Raw genomic sequence first — 22,084 nt, forward strand, 5'->3', positions numbered from 1 at the left:
CAGTGGCGGGGGGGAGCTCCCGTCAGGGCCCCGAGCGGAGCCCGGTTGGGGGTCCCCCGAGCCCCAACGGCCTCCCCCTGCCTCCTCGCAGCCCCGAGAGGCGAAAGAAGCGAAGGCTGGGCAGTCTTACAGACGTTTTATTTGCGAACGCACAACTCGCTACAGCTCACGTCTCCCTTCTGGGGCTGCTCGCCCTTCCTGCCCTCCCCAGGGCACCGAGAAGCCTTTAGGGACCCGGGCCACAAGAAGCAGCTGCTGTTAAGCAGGAGGCCCAGGCACTTCTGAACATTTTACTCAGTTAATCCTCACCAGGGAAACCAAAGGCCTGAGGTTCCTGGCACCCATTAAGGCAGAGTTCAGAAGGGGGGCGGGGTAGCTTTGTGCCTAGTGTGGCGTTTGGAAGCATTTAAAATTTCATTTTCCATGGTTCTGGAATTCAGAGCCTTTTGGCAGTGACTGTCTTCACAAGTTCGCTTATTGAGAAGCGACTCAGCCCTAACTGGAAAAGTGGAGAACACCAGGACATGATCAAGTAGTCAGGGAAAGGGAGGCCCCCAGGCACGGGTTTACGCTTTAGACTAATATCAACAGAGGCTTCCACTGGGGGAGAGAATTCATGTTTAACAAACAAACAAAGACTAATAAAAAGAAGCAAGACTTAGCCTGCAGTTGGAAAAAAAAAATAATAGGAAAGTTATTGGCATCCTTTTCTTAATTAACACAGTTGAGGCTCTGGAGACTTCTTCCCCCCTTTTCCTGTAGAGGAAACTCAGCACCCTGAAGTTAACAAAGGTAGAACGTTAAAGTAGCTGCTATGCAGCTTGACTGGGGGAGCTGCATGGCACGCAGTGCTCTCAGTTTCTATTTAGGTCAGTAGGAAGCAACGGTACTCAGCATAAGGAGTAGGCCTCAGCTTTGCTTTGTTAGTACTTGACAGTAAAGATGATAAAAAGATTTTAAAAATAAAATACATCCCAGCATGAGAATTCATTACAATAATCTCTGCTATTGAATCACTGCCAAGAAGGGAGATGTTTCTGGTGTAAACTGTGTGTGAATGAATAGAGTTCTACGATATATATCCAAATCATTTTCAAAAAAAAGCAACCTGTACAAGCCTTGTAAGAGAGTCATAGCCTCAGTTGGTGCAAAATAAGTATAATTCCACTGACTTTTGTGCTACTTCACCAACACTAGGTGCAAACCCTGATTCCTTGTCGAAACGAAATAAAACAGTCAAAAGCTGCCTGCTGAAATACATCCTTAACATACAAATGTCACAAATGTATAATTGAAGTAGAGCAGAGATCCCCCCATATGATCCCTACCAAAAATACAAAGCATGGCCCCAAACCTGATCAGAACAGGACTGACACATGGCAATCAAGGTGCATTTTCAGAGTTACAAAGTAAGAATGAACTTGCTCTCCAAGTAACATTTTTCCCCTCACATAAACTGGCTCAGAATTCTTCTCCAATCCTTTAAGATAGCTCAATATTTCCAAAGTGAACATAACTTTCAAAAACAATACTGATTAGAAAAGATGTTTGCAGATACCTTAAAAAATACCCAGAATATCAAATTAATTCCAGTCCAGCATTATAATTAGTTAATAATAGCTCCTGAAAATTATATCCTCACAAAAAAATGTGGGTATTGAAGTTAAAATCATCAGAAATATTATGTACTTGAAAATACCACCAATCTTTTAACAGTTAAAAACAAATCAGAACTTTCTTTGGAATCACCGAGTTATTAAAATGTGAATTTCTTTATAGTCTCCACACTGTCCTTTCAAACCAGTCTGTGTACAGATCAAGTCTTTGAGCAGTTTAATATCCACTGTTGGAAAATACAGAGTCTCTGACCAGCAGGAGGCTACATTAAACAAGAAACATTGGCATTCTTTTTTTGTACTGACTTCTGCCAAAAATAGAGACTTTCAAGCACAAGACAGAATGGCCCTGCTTTAGGAGATGCTTTCTCTTATTTCTAAAATGCATTGTATTTGTACTTCCAGTGCAAATTTTTTCAGCACTTGTGACAGGCGAAAAGGAAAGGGGGTGGAAGAGAGATGCTCTCCTATGCTTTTCCTTGGAGTAACCAATAGCCGTAACATACTGAACTACCAGCTTTCCTTACTGTTGAAACCAGTTCACATTGCTGGCAACCTGAAATAGCTTATTAAAAAGATTTCATTTTTAAGATAAACAGATTACACTTTAGCATGAAATCTGGCCGTGGCTATGGTTCTATGTGCGTAAAGATTGGTTAGAGATGCTTTCCCCTTTCGGTATTGGTTGGAGTTGATTAAAAACAAGTCTGTGGTATTTCTCCACGTGTCATGAAATGTGAGAGATCTGTCTGACTCGGGTTTGTATCTCCTGTCGACACAAAGGGCAGGTCTCCAGTTGCAAGGCACACTCCATGCACAGGTCACTAGAGGAGAAAGAAGAACAGTTAAAGCCTGTATTCACAATGTGAAAAACTTAAAAAAAAAAAAAAAAAAAAAAAAAAAAATCCAAGCATTAAGTAGTTTCTTTAGCCTGCTAGAAAAGCAATCAAGATAAGTGTTTCAGTGTGGGGATTAGGAATTGCAAATCTGGTGTTGTGGATCCACGGGCTTTGAGAAGAGGTCCTGCTGCTCCACATCTTACAGACCTAAAACTGCATATGCAGTTGGTGAGGATTACACTTGAACACTTTTGTTCATCTCAACATTTGCTTTGGTTTGGAGAATAAGAGTCCCAGAGCCTGCATGAATCTGTCTCAACTTCTGGCTGAGGCACACTGAACATGTCTGTTCTTTTTAAACTTTGTGGCATCCAGACTGGAAGACCCATGGCAAGACTGCTCCCATGAGAGATCTAAAAACACTACAGGAGTGGATTTTGTTGGATTAACTTCCCAGTTAGGCCTGCTATGGTACTCCTCATATTGCTGCCCCATTTTTATCTTTTAAAAAGGTATTTGTGACTTGAGACAATCCATTTATTGAATGTTTAATGAATATTTGGATACATGAGTTTTTTGCTCCCTGCACATGATCTGGATCTTGTAGCACTAGTACTAAGCCAGTACTCAGCAAATCCCTTGAGATCAAGGAATTGGCTACACTCTGCTTATGTCCCTTATGCCTATGTCCCTTGCCCAAGGACAGCATATGCACATAGCCACAGTACTTCTCTAACCCCAGACACACACAGCTGGGGTGTAAACCTGTTTGGGGACAGGGTGGAGAAGGCAGACAGTAAATCTATGTTTAACTGCCATCAGTCACATCCTTAAAGGGATGAGTTATTTCCTGTAAACTAGAGAGTAAATCTAGATAAGCAGGGACTGTATCTAATCTCACTTAAGCTGCATATCAACAACACATTTTTTTAAAATGCTTTTTACCTGTGTCCACACGGCCTGAGTTCTGTGTCTGCTACCTCATCACAGCAAAGTGTGCAGCAGTTCTCTCTGATACTCACTTGCTTCAACAAAGCCAGGCGCCTGTGTCTGCAGAAATAACCATAACCCCCCCCCAATTAGTTTTACTCAAAAATGACAGATTCATAACAATTCTGAGTATCGCACCAAGACCAACGCAACACTTATCTGCACTACTCAACACTAGCACTGATAAACAACAAAAACTATTCAAAAAAGAAACTTAGCACAGATGTTCAGGACAGTATGACTCCCTGTTCTGGTCTGTCAGAAAGTGACAAAGAGGGCATTAGATTACTGTTCGTGTTCTCAAAAACGGTTCCATAAAACTGTTTACTATCTGTATTTTAAAGAGTACAGATGAGGAAAATAACACCTACGTCTATGTATCAGTGAAGCTTGGAAACCCTGTAATGCTGCAACACAGTTTAGAAAAAGACAAATGAGAAAACCAAAAACCCAGTGTGACAACTGCCACAACAGAAGATGCGACATGCACTCCATTCTCTCCAGCATTTATGTTATACAAAGGAGACCCTGAATAGTTCAGGTATACAAGCTGTATATATGTATATTCATTGTGTATTTATATGTAAATATATAAGATATGAGCATATATAAATATATTATATGATATACACATGCATATGAGTGTATGTGTAAAAAAATCATGCTTGTTATTATGAGGAATGTAAATTTTTGTCAAGTGTGTTTAAAGAAGAAAGAAGTCCACATGACATTGCTCTAGTATCACTTTCTGGCCAGAAACTGGTAGGAATCCTGCCTTTGTTGAAATATGATATTTCAGATTTCAAATGCATGCTAATCAAAACTGGTTAGTGGCAGGGTGAAGTGTCTAGCCCAGACTGCGTCCTGACATTAACAGCATTAAATCCAATATAACTCTATAAAAGTTCGTTAATTCCTATGATGGATAACTGCGGCCAATTTGGCCCTTGCTTTTTTCCTATCCATTTTAAGATCAAAGCAATCTTGTAATTTATGATTAGCTTATAGCTTCCAAACAGTTTAGATTGTGTAAGCTAAGATCATCTCCTCCATATAAAGACTGTCCAAATTTGAATAGAGTCTTTCAGTTCTATCACATGTAGTACTGAAATAAGCTTCAATCCAAGAAGCAAAATTTCTCCAGTCAGAACTCAACAGGAAGCCAGTTTCTCCTCGTTTCTACTTGTCAAAGATGAGTTCTTGCAGCTATTGCTGAAACACCACGAGACCAGTGCCAAGGTGACACTGATGTCAATCGCACCTGATCATCAGCTCCTTACAGCACACACTAAAAACTACAAAACCCGTCATCTAGAGCATGATACTAGGTACTGTGAACAAAGGGCTGATCAAGAATGTTAAATTCTTAATCATCTTAATGAACTAAATCAGACTCTCAAAAGAGCTGCAGGGTCAAGCAGGTGTGAATTACTTTGGCTACAAGGAAATGTAAATGGTCTTGGAGGTTGGATTTAATTTTGCTCTTTGCATGAACTCAGTATCACATGCATCAAGCTTTGACAACATGAGACTCAGATCCATAAGTGATGTAGGTTTTTTTTTTTTTTTTTTTTAAAAAAAAAAGAAAATTGAAGTTACTTAAGCACCTAATTCACTGAAAAAAATCAGCTTGGTTTTGGATTATCTATCTCTGAATTTGTTATAGCCAGGGATACGCAACTCCAACCTAATTAAAAGAAACAAAAGAATGTTTCAACAATATATATATATATATAAGCATCAGTCTAGATGGCCATCTTTAGACAAAGTTGGAAATCTGGAATACACTCCATTCTCCTGTTACTATTTGTGTTCCAGAAAATTTAATTACTGGTGACCAAATCTAGAAAAGCTGTTATATTTCATTCCTGCCAGAAATACAGGAAGTTTAGGAAAAAATTACCCAAATCTGTTTTTGTCTGGCTGGATTTATATTTAGGTGGATAAGCACTTGAAAATTTGAATAACCTTTGTTGATAGCATTCATAAGCGTTGAAGATAAAAATTTCCCCCCAAAAGCCCAACAACTTCAAGCCTTACAATCATTCAGTACATTCGCACTGCCAAAATCAAATTAGGTCATTTTTAAGTGAGACACCCTTTTTAATTAGAACTATGGCTCCTCAACAAACCTAATTGTTCAAGAGAACGAGGTATGTTTAGTATGAATAGTTTAATGTGCAGTAGTAGTTAATTTTAAATTATCTTAATATTGCAAACAATTACTTTAATGTAATGGTGTTTGGATGCTTATCCCCTGCTCTACCTATTAAGTTGCACTGAAGCCTATAGTCTAATCCTTTTCTGAAAGGCATATGGAGGCACGACCTCATAAAACAAAGCTTTTGTAAGTACAGCATAAGACTATGCAACTCAGAAGTGAGCTATTTAATTTCTTTATATGCAAACATTCTCATACTTGACAGAAGGATTACCTTGGCAAAATGATCTTCTCTTCTGCTGTCAGAAAGGCATAATCATTAAAGGTACTAAATTTCATTGATGGTGGGTACTTGAAAGGTTTTGCCCCAAAGTTGAACTCACATTGTTGGTAAGACATGAAGCTAGCTGCAGCAAAAAAGCCAGATCTGCAAGATGAGGAAAACACATTTTAGGATGACTTAAAGCAATAGTAGACCTTGCCAGACATGACACTTCTATTACCAGACAAAAAAATACCCTGAAACAAAGATTGTTTTCTTCAATAGAGATTCAATAAAGCTACCTGGGAGAAAAACCTCTAACGCATCCAGTCTCAGTCACTCATACTTTTTAGTTCTCAGATTTGGAATTTACTGTCAGAATTTATCTGACAATTTACTCCCAAGTCAACCAATAAAGGCTGCTTACTCTACAGTTAGGAACAGTTGCACTTTACACTAAGACCAAACACATACATCTTAACAGGCCACAGCCTGATCCTCTTTACACTGATCCGCTCAGATCTCTCCTTCAGCAGAGTGTTTTCCTTCCAAAAAACCTGCTGTTTAGTGGAGTTGCAAAGCACAGTAGCAGCTGTGAGGGACACCTAGATGTCCACCACTCCTTGCTGCTTTATTTGATCAGGCACTGCTCTGTGGGAACTCGTAACACTTGTACAGGTTCCATGCACATAGCTAGCACACGACAAATTCAGGTCTGTGAACTCTTTTAGCATTATGTCCATCTGCTTCTCCTTGCCCTTGCAGGATTATCTTTGGCCAGCTGTCCTCATCACAGCCATACAGACACCTTATAAAAACACCAGAGCTATCATCCCTTTCAGTTTTATTTACTAAAAGAACCCAAGCTGGGTAATACCTTAATTTTAAGTTATGTAACAAAATCTGTTAAGTGTAATAAATGCCATACTCCACATGAAAAACAGCACTACAAACTGACAGTACATTTTGGACTTCAAAGCTGTGCTACTATCTTGCTTGAACTTCTCTTTAATGAGAAAACATAAGTGAAATTATTACAATACTTTCTAACTGGATATTACTGTACTAATGTTTAATTAAGCTGTATAAAAATCCTCTCTCAAGTATCATTCCAGCTTACCTTTTCAGAGCTGAAATGCTCACCTTCTCCATGACAGAGCTAATTTTAACAGAGATTGAAAAAAAAAGTCTAACAGTTTCCAGTAGTATTGTTAGAGACATCCTCCCACGAATATTCAGTGCACTACTACAGGATCTGGCCTCATTGCACTGCAGCAAGCTCTTATGCACTCCTCAGAATTCACAAGGCTAAGGCTTTTATTTTTAAAAAGACCAAAAGTTCCCCAAGCACTACTAGATGTTTGTTCATCTCTGCTACAACCTTGTATCACCTCAGTGCTGTTACAGTGTGACAGTTCAAAACATTGGGTTGAACCTGCACTCTAAAGCATTTGGTTGGATCCTGAAATCCACTTGTAAAATGTTATCCTAGTCACTAAATTTCTAAGCAACTTTCATTTGGGAAGCCTGCTTAATGATTGTTTCAGGTAAGCAAATGTGAATTTACACTTCAAAGGGGAAACGTTTCACATAATTATAACTATTATCCATACAGGCCACTGTTATTCCAAGTGAACGCATACTTACATAGCTGATGAAAATACTTGCTTCTCCGCAGGAAGCTGGTTTCCATTTAAATAGAAGATCATTTGCTTTTCTTGCAAGTCCAGTAGAAATCCTATTGTGTCTCCTTACATGCAAAATAAAGATAATTTAAACAGTTCAGTTATGTTAAATGACAATAGCTGAAACAGTTACTTTAAAGTATCACATCTCACTCTGAGTTGTCTAAGAAGGAACTGTTTGAAAGCACACAGCACAAGGTGGTACAGGCAGTAACTAGCAGAAACAAACAGTACAATATAATAAAAAAAGTATTTTAGTCTGCCAGGGCACTAATATTACATGGCTGCAGGAGTACTGCAGAGCATTAGCCAAAGCCAGCAAAAAAAAAAAAAAAAAAGCTGCTTTTCCCATCTGTCTTGGACAATTTAACATCAGTTGAAGATACCTTCAGAACACATAGTTGCTAAGTTTTTTAAATGCTTGTGCCATGTATTTGAGAGATGTGTTAATTTAGCCAGAAATTGGGAGAAAATTTTAATAGAAGGTACAGTTTACACAAGCATTGCTTACACATAGATCCCTACCAAGATTTTAAAACTAAGATCAAGAACACAGCTTTGCTGTCCAAGTAGTTATCCAAGAATTTAAAGCAAGTAAGACTATACAACTCCTCCTTAACCTTGATCTCTAAAATAGATTTTTTTCTTTCTTTCTTTTAAGTAACTGTTTCAACACAGAAAGAATCATTTCAATTCTCTCCTAGCACTACAAATACCAGGAAAAGTCCAATAAGAAGTCCAGCAGCTTTAATTGGTGCTACAATTCATACTCTGCCTATGAAAATAAAGAGCATTTAACTAACAAGACCCTCTTTATGCACATGGTGGAACAAGAGCATGGTGCCTGTTTTGTACCTTTAAAACACTGCAAATTAATAGCACAAATTACAGCACAGGCATAATTATTCAACATTTAGTATCACCAGGATCAGTCATCAAAAATTATTTCGTGCCACTAAAATACTATGTACTCCAGATTTCTGCGAGAGGACAAGCCATGTGCAGAAATCCAGTTAGGACAAAAAGCACAAGACAGGACCAAATACCTTCTTTCCAACAGGGATGGGAATGTGGTTTACTTCTGGCATTATACCAAATCAGCTGCCGGCAGCCATCATATGCACAGGAGTATTCATCGTCCCCGATACCATAGCCTTCCTTTAGGGAAAAAAAAGGAAGTATTTCAGTCTGAAAAGAGCTAAGTTTTATTTTTATTCAGCTAAACCATTCATCCAAGAGTAGGAAGGGTTCCCATCCATCTCTTCCCTTGAAAATCATTTTTCAAATGAAGTCTTGGCTTCATTTTCACATCAAAAGGAGTTTGATGGAGACAATACCTCCCTCTCACCCCCTGAAATATTTCTCAGACTGTATGAGCTCAACTTCTATTGTCTACTAACTTGTCCTATATTTAAAGATCACAGATCTAGTAGCCAAATAATTACGTTAACTTTTTGTAGCTTAAGAAGTCAACAAGAGTGCAACTTCTCTCCTATCCTGAAGTCCCAGTATTAGGCTTGTAATAGACATTCACGAGATAACCAAGCATCACCAGCACACACGGAGCACAAAGAACAGTCCCACAGACCCTTCACTAGCTGTGTCACATTCTGTCCCTGTCAAGTGACAGCCGCCCTCATTCAGGTATAAGCCTGATGGAATTATATGCCATCAGTATTTAGCCACCAGTAAAACAAACATTGCAACGGAATCATCCGGCTCAGATGTAACATCTCCTGTCTTCATACCTTGAGCAGGAAGCAGGCAGAAAAACATAAACACACCAATCTCATTTATAGTAATTGGGAAAAATCTTTTAAGCCTCTTAGTATTCTAAAGGCGGACACACTGCCTTTTATTTCAAACAGTTTCCATTACACTCAATATCAATGCCTGTGCCCAGGACAGGTCTGTGAAGTTTTTTTGGGTTGTTTGTTTAAGTTACACCATCAGTAATTCCAGTATAACTTGACAGCTATAGAATGACTTTCTATAATAATCAGAAATAAGCAGTATAAATGCTCATCTCTACATTCAAAATAAGTAAATTTTTGCAAATGTACAGAAAAATTGAAGGAAAGAAGTGCACACTTACTGCCACAGAATAACCAGTATTCTTTTCATAGCTGTTGGAAGTAGAGAAATACTGAAGTTACATTATCATCTAGCTGATACCACGTGTACTCACATGATTGAGAAACTTGCTGTCTTTGGTAGCCCATCCTATCTGCATCACTCCCGAAGTAATTACTGTAACTTCGTAGTACCAGACTCCAGAATCAACACAGAATGTACATCTAACGCTTTCAAAGGATGAGGCGTCACATCGAGCCTACCAAAACCAAACCAGAAGTTAATTTTCTACAAAACAACCATTTAAATAAGCTCCTTCCTTTCCTGGACCAAGTTTCTCATGTGTAAGAATACACCAGCGCAATTAGGCTAAGGCACCAAGGTGGGTAAGGCACCTTAGTCAGGGGCTGTTAGCTAACATTTGGTAGGAAGAACTTAAAGGTATTCACTGTTACATGGAAATTCATCTATAAAGTAGAGAAACAAAGTAACATGGGAAGCAAAAATATGGCTGAGACAAGGATCCTGCTGTTACGTACTTCTCAGGATTAGATAGGACAAGAAGTAGGAATTAGACTTTGGTGACCAGTTTTAGTTTAAATGAATGAAAAATGAGCTGACAAGCACCTTCACTTTTCTGAATACAGACACTACTATGAACATTTCTACAACAGAGGTCAGCTTGATCAGAGGTTTGTAACATCATAAAGTAAGCTTACTATACAAAGCTGGCAGAGAAGTTTAATTCTAGGAAACCACAGGAGCAAGTAGCCAAAAAAGTAGTTAAAACCCATCTTTTTCTTCAGACTTTTTTCCATTCAAAGCCATGATGTGACATCCTACCTCTAATCCATGTGGTGAGATCTTCAGGTATTCACTGACATCATTGCTGTTCAGCATAGCCCTAATGTTGGTCAAGTCAACCTTCTCGTATGTGAACTGCCTGCCTTCTTTTAAAACTGCAAAATAAAAGCAATTTGAATCACTGCTGCAGTAAAGCTTCATTTTGAACCTTTCATATGTTGACAGTTGATTGCATTGGGACACAGTTCATTTTTGGCATAACTGAATGAAATATTGACATTTTGCCTCCATGAAAACAGTATCACTTCCAATGATACTGTTAAATGTCCTCTAAACATCAGAACTCTGGAAGAATGTCCTCAGAATCTCTAATCTCAATGTCCCCTCTTTTAGTTTAAAAACATTCTCCCTCGTCATGTCTTTATGTGATTGAGCAAAGAGTCACTCTCCATCTTTAGAAGTCCCAAAACACATTAGAAACTATAAGGCCCTTGGAGTTACTGGGCCCTCCAAATCACAACTCAACAAGTGAATTTTATGATTTTTAGTCATCCTAAAGGACGGATCTAGTAAAGTGATTTGACAAATTACTTCTCATGCTTAATCAGAAGAACATTTTCTTTAAGTGTCTTTAAAGAATCTTTGGGACCATGCCCTGCTGGCCTAAGATCACAGTAGTGACTGCCACCATGATATCATCAGTAATCCAGCTGTTCCAGACACAGAGCTAGCACTGTTTAGCTACTTGGCACCTCTGCTGAAATGTGGGCTACAGGAAACATGGTTAAAATAAGTAGTTTCATTCCAGTCCCAATTTGCAGAGTACAAGCCACTTCCTTTCACAAAAGCTTTCCTTGCCAAAATTTATTTTCCATTCAATTAGTCTGGATATATTCACCTCTTTTTTTTTCTTTTGATAGCGGTTACAAATGTAGTCAGGTATATTTATAAAAAGAGCTTATACAAAGCGAAATGCAAAGCACTCCTCTATGTCTTTGGAGAATTGCTTAATATTAAACGAATCTATCCTTTTACTATACCTACACAGATTGTCTAAACTCCACTGGGCACAGAATCCAACCTGGCGTTTTAAATAATCTGGATGATCCGTCCATTTCTCTAGCAAGATCAGTTGGTCACTAATGCAGGATTCAGAAACTGTCATTTTATTTTCACCTGCAATTTAAAAGCAAAAAAGAATGATTTCTATAAACTAACAGTAAGTTTAGTTAAAAAGAGTAACATTGAGTAAATGCAATAGGAAAAAAACAGCATTACAAACAGCATCAAGTTCTTTTCCCAAGCAGACATGACGTTAACTTTGTAATTACATATATAAATTCTTTGTACGGAGCCACACCATCAATAGACAATTAAACCATGGTTGTTCTCAATACGTTTTTTTTTCCCCAAAGGTTTCGTTTCACGTAGCGTAAATTGCTTTATGTAGCAATTGCTACATAAAGACAGACTGAGTTTCAGCAAATCTCTTCAGTTTCTGGGTGGGGGTGTAGTTATATCAATATTTTTTCCTGCCTGTAGACACCCAATCATAGCTGTTCATCTGTTTAATATAGATTTCTTTCAGCAACAAAGGCCTTGATGTCTTAAGTCTTTATGCAGCTATTTCTAACTGATGCAGACTGTATTGAGTTCCAGAAAAATCTCAAGGTTTTTAAGGGGTAGGTGACAACTACAGCAATAACTATTTCTTCCGACCTGCAAGTGCACCAACATTTCTCTTCCACGCTTTTGTTCCTACCGCTCCAGTCTCTCACACTCACAACAAATGTGATCAGATGAAACAAGTGACAATCACACAGCAGAAGCCATTCTATTACCATTAAGAGCAGTATCAGGCCAATACTTACTTGTTTGTGCAAACTTCTCCAGTGCTATTAGTGCAAAAAGCATCACTGTCGGATGAGACTGGAAATTCTAAATATGGGCAGAAATAAAATTTATTTAATAAATACATGACAGAGGGTACAAAGAGCTATTTCTCACTGAATGTCTTAAGTTGAAATATACCTCCCCAGGTCATCTAGTCCCTCCTTCTGTCAACAGCTGGTTCAAATAGGTCAGGCTGCTCAGGGCCTTTCCTATGAACTTCTGAGTATCTCCAAAGGTTGAGAACCCACAGCCTCACTGCAACACCCTGGTGTAATATTTGGCCACCGTCATGATGGAATATTCTTCCTTACGTCTCCAGTTTATGTTCCAGCCTGTGCCTTTTACCTCATGTCCAAACATGCACCTTTGAGGAGCGCCTGCCTCCATTTTCTCCACACCCTCTTATTGGGCCATTAGAGAGCTATAACATCCCTCTTGGCCTCCTCTTTCTCCAGGCTGAAGAAACTCAATTCTCTCAGAAAAGATTAGAAAATTATTTCATCTCATGCTTATGTTTTCAGAGTTCCCTACACAAGAAAAGTCTTCATGTAGCATGGTAATAGGGAGGTTTGTGGGAGAGCATGGAGAGAGAAAGGGACAGGATACACAGATGTACTTTCGTTAAGTAGCATTCCTAGCTGATAGAGTAAATGTAACTAACAGACCAAGTACAAAACAGGGTGTGCTAGTTTTCGCTTCACCTTCCAAGAGTTCATAACAAATAGCTTGAAGTCAACCAACCAGGAATATTAGACTGACTCCTCAAAATGGCCATCTTTTCAACATGCATCAGTGCCAGACCTAAGCCACTGACCTAACAAGTGGAATCAGAATTGCCTTTAAGTTATTAGCCCTCAGCACTGATTCAAGAGCACTGAATAGAAGCCTGGCATTTCTAGACCAAATGGCAGAATTACTTCTTCAAAAGTAGCAGCAAGGTACCTTATTTTTTTGGGGGGGAATATTTTCATTAGGCCTTTCTGAACTTAAATCTCAACTCTTTAAACTAACCTTTCACAATAATCAGAAAAACTAACAAGCAAAAACATTCTAATTGCTATGTATGGATACTATACAAGATACATACATTAAGATCAAAGACACTTACCAAGCTGTGAAGTAAATATTCTAGTATGCCTGGGCTGAGTAAGCCTATACTTGCAGGACCTGTAAAAATACCACAAATTAAGTCCATCCATGGGAACTATCATATATCCATCATTGCACAGAAGAAATATTGTTTCCAAATATTTGCTATACAAATAACTACACTATTACAATCACAAACATTTGTTTTACCTGCTATAAAGAGAGACATTTCTAGCCACACTTAGTTTTTGAAATAAGACTCCATCAGCCTCTGCTTAACACTTTTATGCTCATTATTTTTTAGGAGTCTGGTTCCCCTTTACTTTTTTCTGAAGAGTCTGGCTCCCCTTTACTTCCACAGGGAAAGTGTAAAGACTAGCTCCATTCATCAGTAGTTCAAAATAAGCAAAACTAAGTGTCTAATATAGCCTACTTGATAGTTAATCATACAATTTGCAACAGCCCCGTGGAAAGCTGCCAATTAACAAAACTGTCCTGAAATGTTGCTTGCTTAATCAAAAGAGTTGCAAGGGAATCAAACTCTAATATCTCTGAACTCCAATAAATTTTGTGGACTCCACCATCACATTACCAAGTTTTCTGTGTGAGCTACTGCAATGAGATAAGTTCAAAGGTCACTAAGAAAAAAAAAAGAGGGTATTGGATCTCATTGTGACTTACTATAACAAGAAAGTGGAAGTATTACAACATAAAATGTTTCCTGTCCTTGTTCTTTACTTTGACAGAAATACTAAAATTATGTTTTTAAGAACCATTAGGTGATACCAAACAATCACTTTCTTCATTTCCTTTTCCTGTCCACTTTCAGAGGAGAAGCTAAAAACTACATAGAAAGATGACCATCAGCAGGAAGGAAATGTAATCATCAGTTTCCAGCAGGGTACTAGGAAGTAAGAGGGCATAAAGTGTTCCATATGAAAAGTCACCTTAAAACAACGTTGCTGGGATTCTACGTAACAGCAGTGAATATTTTCAGTTAACTACAAGAAAACACACCCTTAGCAGCAACAGCATCTTTCTTCTATCTTTCTCCACTGCCTCTAAGACTAGTCAATGGGCAGGAGTATTAAATCAGTAAAGAGCTGTGTGTTCACAGCAATTCTCAAAGGGCTGAGTAAATGCTGAGAGAAGACCAATTACCTATTGGTCTTTTAATCACATATTGTAAGCATAAGTGTCAATCCACAAACATATGCATTTCAAATTGATAACCAAACATCAAAATAATTAATTTCCAACTACCTGGGACTGTAAATGGCTCATTCAGACCCAAGCTAGTGACTGATGGCTGAATCTAACATTTTAATTAAGGAGTAGAATTGGTCACACCTGTCAGACAAAATATCCCCCCAATTGAAGAACATTATTTGGTTCTAAAAAACGTTTCTGGAGTTGTCTGCACCATGGGTGCTAAAGCAATAGGCGCTTAGCAAGCTTTCAGAATAATCCCATCACTTTACCTGCTAACTTCTCTGCTAAACAGCCCAGTACCGCAGTTGTATTCCGATGTTTGGCAGGGTGACAAGCATCCTGACAAGCAGCAGCTCCACTTAAGTTTAATATTTCAGTTAGCTTTTGTAACGCATCCTGAAAAAGAAAAATCAAATCTTTATTCAGGAAAACTGTGTCAGTAATGTTGTATACTACAAATTATTTTTTACAATATACTACTAAAATCACCATCACATTAGAGGCAACATAGGATGTTATCAAAGATAAAAATATAATAAAGAAAAGATAGGACAAGAAGTTCAATATTCCCAAGAGTTGTAACTTTAAAATTGCCACCAGATTGTTGGCCATTCAAGTTGATGGATTAACAACTATAGGATGCTTTCAGACATATATGAGCTCCTATAGCAAGAGGATTTCGGTATTATTTCTTTGCTTAGTATTCATTCAGCAGCTATGGCAGTATTGCTACCTAATCAGTTTTAAGTGCCCTGAAACTCACTCCTTTTCTTGAATAAATAATTCAGGACTAAAGAGACCTGCCAAAGAAAGCCCACAACCCCATCAACAATTTAGGATGCTGTCAGCTTCACAAGATGTCATAAACAGATCCTTCAGAACATAAATATCTTTCTATAGTCCTATAGTCACACTACACAATAACAATGAAGGTGATAAATTTAAAGTGCCGTGCTTTGACTTGCTTCATTCAGACAGCATGGTATGGATAAAATTCAAGATAAGTCTAGCTCACAACCCTCATTTCCAGGGTAGGTAGGGGTTAATCTAGAGCCAAGTTATCCTACAGAGAACCCTGCCCCCCCAGATGTTCAAATTCCCCTCAACTTTCCAGACTTCATAAAAGTTTCAGCTGATTCAGATATAAACAGCATATTCTCAGGCTATGATATAATTAAAATAGTACTTCTCATATTGAAGTCATCAGAAGGCCATTTGAATAAAGAAACAGTACTGCCAAAATTGGATGCTTACATGCTTTGTGAGCTGTGTTCTGATCCACACTTAATTTTCTTCACTTGACTGATATTTGTACGGTGATAACAGAATAGTAGTCATTTTCCCCAAAAGAAAAGCCACAAAAACAGAAGTGATGAACAGGACTGACAGTAAGTGGAAAGAAAGCGAAAAAGAAAAGGATGACTGCACTAGAGACTCAGGATGGAAAAGCCTAACTAAAATTAGATTCTTGACATACCCTGTACTGCTTTTAGCCACTATTAGAACTTTCACAGAGATCAACTACTTTGAGTTAAATAAAGACTTTAGTCTAAACAGCTTACTGTGCTGCCATTTTAATTCTACAGACTTTACAGCCCACTGTAACAAAATAACATTAAAAACAGCTTGCTACTGTTCTCTAGCTGTAATAGAAGTTGGGCACTGACTTAAACTTTGAATAGGCAAAAAGTGAACAGACACTTTACTAGGCTGCACATGACCTGCAGATCCTACAGCTGTTACTCCTTGCACTTCATTGTGCTGTAAGGAGATTGCACAAGAAAGAGGCCTCAGAGTAACCCCAGAAGGAGGCATCTTGTTCCCTCTGTCTTAAGGTCAACTATTTCGCAGCCAAGTCCTTAAAATTTAAGTACCTAAATAAAAATGATGAAGCTTTTGAAATACAAATCAGATGATTAACAACTACATTGTACAGCTGAAAAAAGTAATATAAAGCATTCAGTGGTCTCAATTCCCTAATTTGTTTTTCAAACCAGGCAAAATTTCTAGTCATATTTTGTTTTCAGTAATCATTTCACTGCCTATGACAGCAATTATACAATATTTAACACGTAATTAAGTCTCAGACGACTTTCCCCAATAACCTATAGGAAAAAAGGTGTTTGAAGATGAGAGTTCCACCAACTCTCCAGCCACTCACATTTATGCAAGACAAAAGCTATCACTTCATATCCATAACAATGCAAATTGAAAACTAAAAGTGGAAGCATAAGTAGTAGATGCAATGAAAGCTGTAATGTCATCACCTGTTTCAGATGAAATGAGAAAGTAGCAAGCATTTAAAGAAAGTCAAGTGCTCTGTAAAATCATGATGTTCAATGGTTAGCACCTTGAATCAGTTGTGAAGGTACATGTACCAGCAAAGTATGAAGACCATGGATCACCTTTTCATCCAAAGCCAGTTCAGCATTCAAATCCGCCAAACCATATCTAAAACTTTTTACTTAACTGCTGTAATAGTTAATGAGGTTAACTTATTTTAATATAGTAACATTTTCTGGTACCAACACCAATTCTATCAAGAGCCATAAATTTCTCAACCAGAATTCTGGTGGAGGTCTTGCGTTGGGTGAGTTGCACCTACCCTAACATAGTTAAAATGTCATTTAACATCAGACACCCAGTTACGTTGCATTTACTGCACATAGCAAGGAAGGAATAACTAAACAGTGACTTGTACACATGCATCTTTCATAACTTGAGAAAAAACAGCAGAACTTGTCCTGCTTTTGCAGCATCCATACGTACTTATTGTACAGTATGCATACCACATGGCAGGAGAGGAGAACAATCGAAGCAGCCAAGGACCAAATGCCTTGTTTTTCCCTGGGGACCACTGCCTTTTCATTTTCCTCTACACTGCTTCTACCATTAAATACCAATTAGATAACAAGCCACCACAAATTACTCAAAGTTACAAGTTACACCCATTTTCTGAACGGCTAACAGTCTTGTATCACTGATTAAACCCACCCAGAAGCTATCATGGGAGTGGCAACCATGAATAACTGAAATTCATTCGCAGATAAAAACATATTGCTTCAACTTACTTTTGTTGGCAACGGACATTCATCAAGTAGTAGCGTTATAACAGCTGGTCCCAGTGGATCTTCTAGTGGAATAACTCTAATTAAAGACTGGACAACTTCCAACCAGCCTTCATCTGTCAACCACAAAACAGAAGTAACATTTAGAATTAACATTGCAATTCTGAAGCGTTCAAAATACATCAGCATATGTAAATTTAAGTTTTCAATCATTAAAATTACACAGTGATTTTACATGAACTAGGAAAAAATGCTTTATATTTTGCATCAATGTCTTAGTTTGCAGTAGCTTGGATGTCAAATTTCAAGGGGAGAAAAAAGTTTACAGCAGCTTGGGCAATAGTATACAGCTATTGTTTGGAGAACAGTCCTGCCCAGGCCAGAGCATACTTTAGTTTCCACTAAAATTAGAAAGAAACACTCATGACCACTATGGACAAGCACTTTGCCCCTGTGTAGTAACTCAGGAGTTCAGTGTGCAACATCAACTCTAAGTGTTGAATGCTGCACTCATGATGACACTGAAAAGACACTCGTGGTCAGGAGAAAGAGCATCCTTCCTGAATTCCCTCAAGTAACACAAGACCTTGGAGGAACTGCATTGGCTTGTCCTATGCCTGGACTTCCAAAGAAAATCTGATTTCAAACTGAACAACTCTCATTGTTTAGTGAGTAGCCAAGGCATTCTACTTATATGCAAATTGTTGTTTACCTACAGACGTTAAACTACTAAAAAAAAAAAAGTAAACAGATTTGGATTTACAAGAAAAAAGTTGCATTAGGAGTAAAATTAGAGGTAATTGAGTCTGCATCTGCATAGAAGCGAGTGAGGTTAGAAGAGACTTTGTGTTGCCTTCCACAATGATAAGTAAATATAAAACAAAGTATTGAAATTTGTTAGCACATTACCCCAAAAAACTTTTTACTTAATTCCTGTACCAGTTAACGAGGTTAACTTATTTTAATACAGTAATATTTTCTGGTACCAATACCAATTCTATTAAGAGCCATAATTCACCTCAACCAGAATTCTGGTGGAGGTCTTGAGTTGGGTGAGTTGCACCTGCCATAACAGAGGTAAAGCAACTCTCATATGGACACAGCTTGGCTTGCAGAAGAACTTGGGTATGGACTTTGAACAAACATATCAATAAAACTGAGATCTAAGGACAGTAAAAACCCTAGACAAAAAATATGTACTATTAAAGAATGTACTATTTGGCAACACCGAAACCCAAGCGTTTAAACGATGTCTACATATATGGGCTGGTTCTGCCCTAGTGCAAACAGATTCTTTGTGGCTTGTGGTTTAATGCTATTACAGTGTGCTTGGGAGCCAGTTGGCTGCTTCTGGGGAGCTCATGCAGGAAGTGTAACTGAGTTCAAAAAACTCAGATACTGTCAGCTCAGTGAATCTTCAGAAGGACAGAATTACATTTTGGAGTCCGAGTTCCTAGAGCTACAGCAAATTGATAAAATACATGCTAGCAGTACAATTATTTTGCAAAGAAAACAGTGCTGGTTTTTTCCTGTGGAGTCACAACTGAAATGCCCAACACAGTGCCTTGATACCTGTTTCTGCCATTTCATGCAACGTGATCATTGAATAAGGAGGCTCCTGGTCACTGAAAGAGATATTACAGAGGTCAAAATTTATGCACAACCATCAATGTAACAATACACAGACAGAAAATGAATCCAGTAAATATTTAACAAAGAGAAAGTTACATAGGCAGCAAAGTGCTAATGCTATTTTCAGATCCAAAACAAAGATGAGATTTAAGCCTTCTTCTGGTTTAAAGTCAACATCCGCCTATCTACAATAGCTGATACATGAAATTGTTATCCATACTTAAATGTCTAAAGCTAAACATAATACCTAGACTTAACTGCTATTCATCAGCAAAGTTCCTCAGAATATGTAACAAGAGACCATTTCAGAGGTCTTGAAGCATATCAAGAGCAGTGTACAAGGGACACACCATAAACATACTTTTTCCAGAAACATTGTTGAATTTTCCCCCTAAACTGAAAAGCCTGCTGTCTAGCAGCATCATACACTACAAACTCAATAACAAGAGCAGTAGGACATCATTAAGACAGTTTAAGAGAGGATATTTAATGCAATTCCTTTTCCAACATAGGAAAAAAATAAAAATCCATTAGATTAGTATCTCAATTTGGTTTGTCAGAGCAGGGGCAAGAACCTATTGCCAGGTCCTCTTATTTTAATAAGAGTTCCTGCTCAAATAAGTACCTAATGCAAGGTCTCCAAAACTCTGTTAACTAGGTATCTCCAGTACCAGAAAGGTTTATGCAGCAACATATCCTAAACGCTTTGCTCAGTGCTACTTAAGATTTATGAACTAATCCCAGGCTCAGAATGATACGTTCCACAATCAATTTATTACATGCCTTTGAAATGAAACTGGAAGTGCTAAGCACTGATAAATTTTAGAAAGTTTCAACACAGGTTAATTATACAGATAACAAAGCTACCTACTTTGAAGGAATTAATTATAGAAAAGTCTTAGGTTTGATTGATTATAGGATAAAAATGCATGCTTTTCTTACCAAAACCTCAACATTCTCTAGTCATTATTTCCACAAGAAAATGCAAATGTGAAACTTTACACTTTTATATTGCTTTAACATTTGAAACATTTTTTTTTCTCCCCCCAAGCATCTCTTCACCTTCCATCTGGAAACTTATCTCACCAGCAGGAAAAAGTAGTGCAATGATGCAAGCCGAATTATCTCAAGAAAAACAGTTAAGACTCTTTAAAGAAAGAAAAAAAACACCACAGACTGCACGTAAAGGCTGTGATAAAAAGAATGACATTTTTATCAGCAAGATTTTCTGGTTCTCTTATGCATAGCAGGTGTTAACATTACTAGCACTGAGCAAAGGAGTCTTGTTCAACTCACTTGCCATTTTAACCACTGAATTTCTAAACATCCCTTCCAGCACCCACCTTCCTCATATTTGGAAACAAAACAAAGTAATTTTGCCAATATTTCAATTTGTAAAGCAGCACTTGGGATAAACTCCAAAAATAAGTATTTATTCTTTTGAGGCTAGGAAATGAAACCTCACTCCTTTCCTTCTAGAAAGGAGATCTCTAGACAAGAGGAACAAAAAGCAGCCACCATATACTTTGGATCCAGACTGTTTTTCTTTTTTAATCCCAAGCAATAAACACAGAAAGCAATGGTTCATTGTAGATCACAGTACAACAACTTAATCTACAATTTATCTCAGAGCATCCCCATCTATTATTTTCACTAAAGAATTAAAAAAATAAAAAGGGTTTTGCCTTCCATTCTCCAGGCTCATATCTTTGCCTCTTTACATCTGTCTTACCACACTGAAGTCTGTATTTCCAACTACTGTTACTGACATGTTTCCATTTTGATTTATCTGGGCATGGTTTTTGACATGAAGTTTGTCATTTTCACTACCATCTCCTTCTGTTTCAGCTTCAGTGTTTCCAAAAAAATCCAGCTCTAGGAGGAACAGGTGATAATGGCACATACTTATCCCTACAAACTCACACAGAAAAACAGTTTCCAGAAATGGATCCCTCCTCCCTCCCCACACTGTTTATTCCTATAACCTAAAAAGGGCCATGATGAAGTCTCACAGGAAGGTTCCTTAAGCTTTTTTTCAGGAACATTTAGATAATCTGTCTCATGAAGAGGTTCCCCCATACTTCACAGCCATAGGTCTTTGTCACATAGAAGAGAGAGTCTGCAAGACCTTGTACTATTTGGCTGTGACTATTTGCAAGACCAGATGTGCCTTATCAACAGCCTTAATATTAAGCAAGGGCAACTAACATACCACTATAGCCATATGGTGCTTGTGAGACAGCGTCTGGAGTACTGTGCCTATTTTTGGGTTCCTCAGTATGAAGAAGGCATTGTAACGGAGTGTGTCGAGCAAAGGGCTGCTGTGCTGGTTAAGAACATGGTATACAAGCAGAAGATTTATTTAAACCATTAGGAGGGTCAGGGTACACTGGAACAGGGACCCAAAGAAGGGTAAGAAATGGAGATTTTCTGGAAACATTCAGTGCTTGAAGTGGCCCAAGTCACCTGCTCTAACTAGGGCTGGGTTTTAAGTAGCAGGCTTGAGTAGCTGAACTTATGGAGTCCCTTCCAACCTACACGACTGTGAGAGTCTAAGGAAGTATTTCATTGAGTTAATACCAAAAAAAGATATATCTTCAAGAATTTGTAAGAAACAGGACTCTAGGATCAGTGACATAACTATGCTTATTACTGTTCAGTATCAAAGCAAAGTGCTTACAAGATTAACAGAATTGTTTGCAAGACCAACAGAATCAACTAGGCACAAAAATGCTGTGAAACAGCTTATGGAGATGAACT

The 22,084-nt window shown here is 38.0% G+C and overlaps 1 protein-coding gene across 3 annotated transcripts in view; it reads right to left on the minus strand.

Annotated features, from left to right (window-relative positions):
• Positions 1-1,142: 1,142 nt before the first annotated feature.
• RSPRY1 (ring finger and SPRY domain containing 1) overlaps positions 1,143-22,084 on the minus strand; it is a 35,479-nt gene continuing 14,537 nt past the window's right edge. For all 3 annotated transcript variants that reach the window (XM_032195663.1, XM_032195666.1, XM_032195665.1), the window contains exons 4-16: positions 19,265-19,317; positions 17,696-17,808; positions 14,894-15,020; positions 13,432-13,490; positions 12,302-12,368; positions 11,475-11,606; positions 10,470-10,585; positions 9,742-9,885; positions 8,600-8,711; positions 7,516-7,618; positions 5,881-6,033; positions 3,401-3,505; positions 1,143-2,440 (exon numbers count right to left, since the gene is read on the minus strand). In XM_032195663.1, the coding sequence (XP_032051554.1) occupies positions 2,344-2,440; positions 3,401-3,505; positions 5,881-6,033; positions 7,516-7,618; positions 8,600-8,711; positions 9,742-9,885; positions 10,470-10,585; positions 11,475-11,606; positions 12,302-12,368; positions 13,432-13,490; positions 14,894-15,020; positions 17,696-17,808; positions 19,265-19,317 (1,381 nt within the window). In that variant the 3' untranslated portion in view covers positions 1,143-2,343. The remainder of the gene's footprint in view (positions 2,441-3,400; positions 3,506-5,880; positions 6,034-7,515; positions 7,619-8,599; positions 8,712-9,741; positions 9,886-10,469; positions 10,586-11,474; positions 11,607-12,301; positions 12,369-13,431; positions 13,491-14,893; positions 15,021-17,695; positions 17,809-19,264; positions 19,318-22,084) is intronic.

This window comes from Aythya fuligula, chromosome 12, assembly GCF_009819795.1.
Source record: "Aythya fuligula isolate bAytFul2 chromosome 12, bAytFul2.pri, whole genome shotgun sequence".
Lineage (NCBI taxonomy): Eukaryota > Metazoa > Chordata > Aves > Anseriformes > Anatidae > Aythya > Aythya fuligula.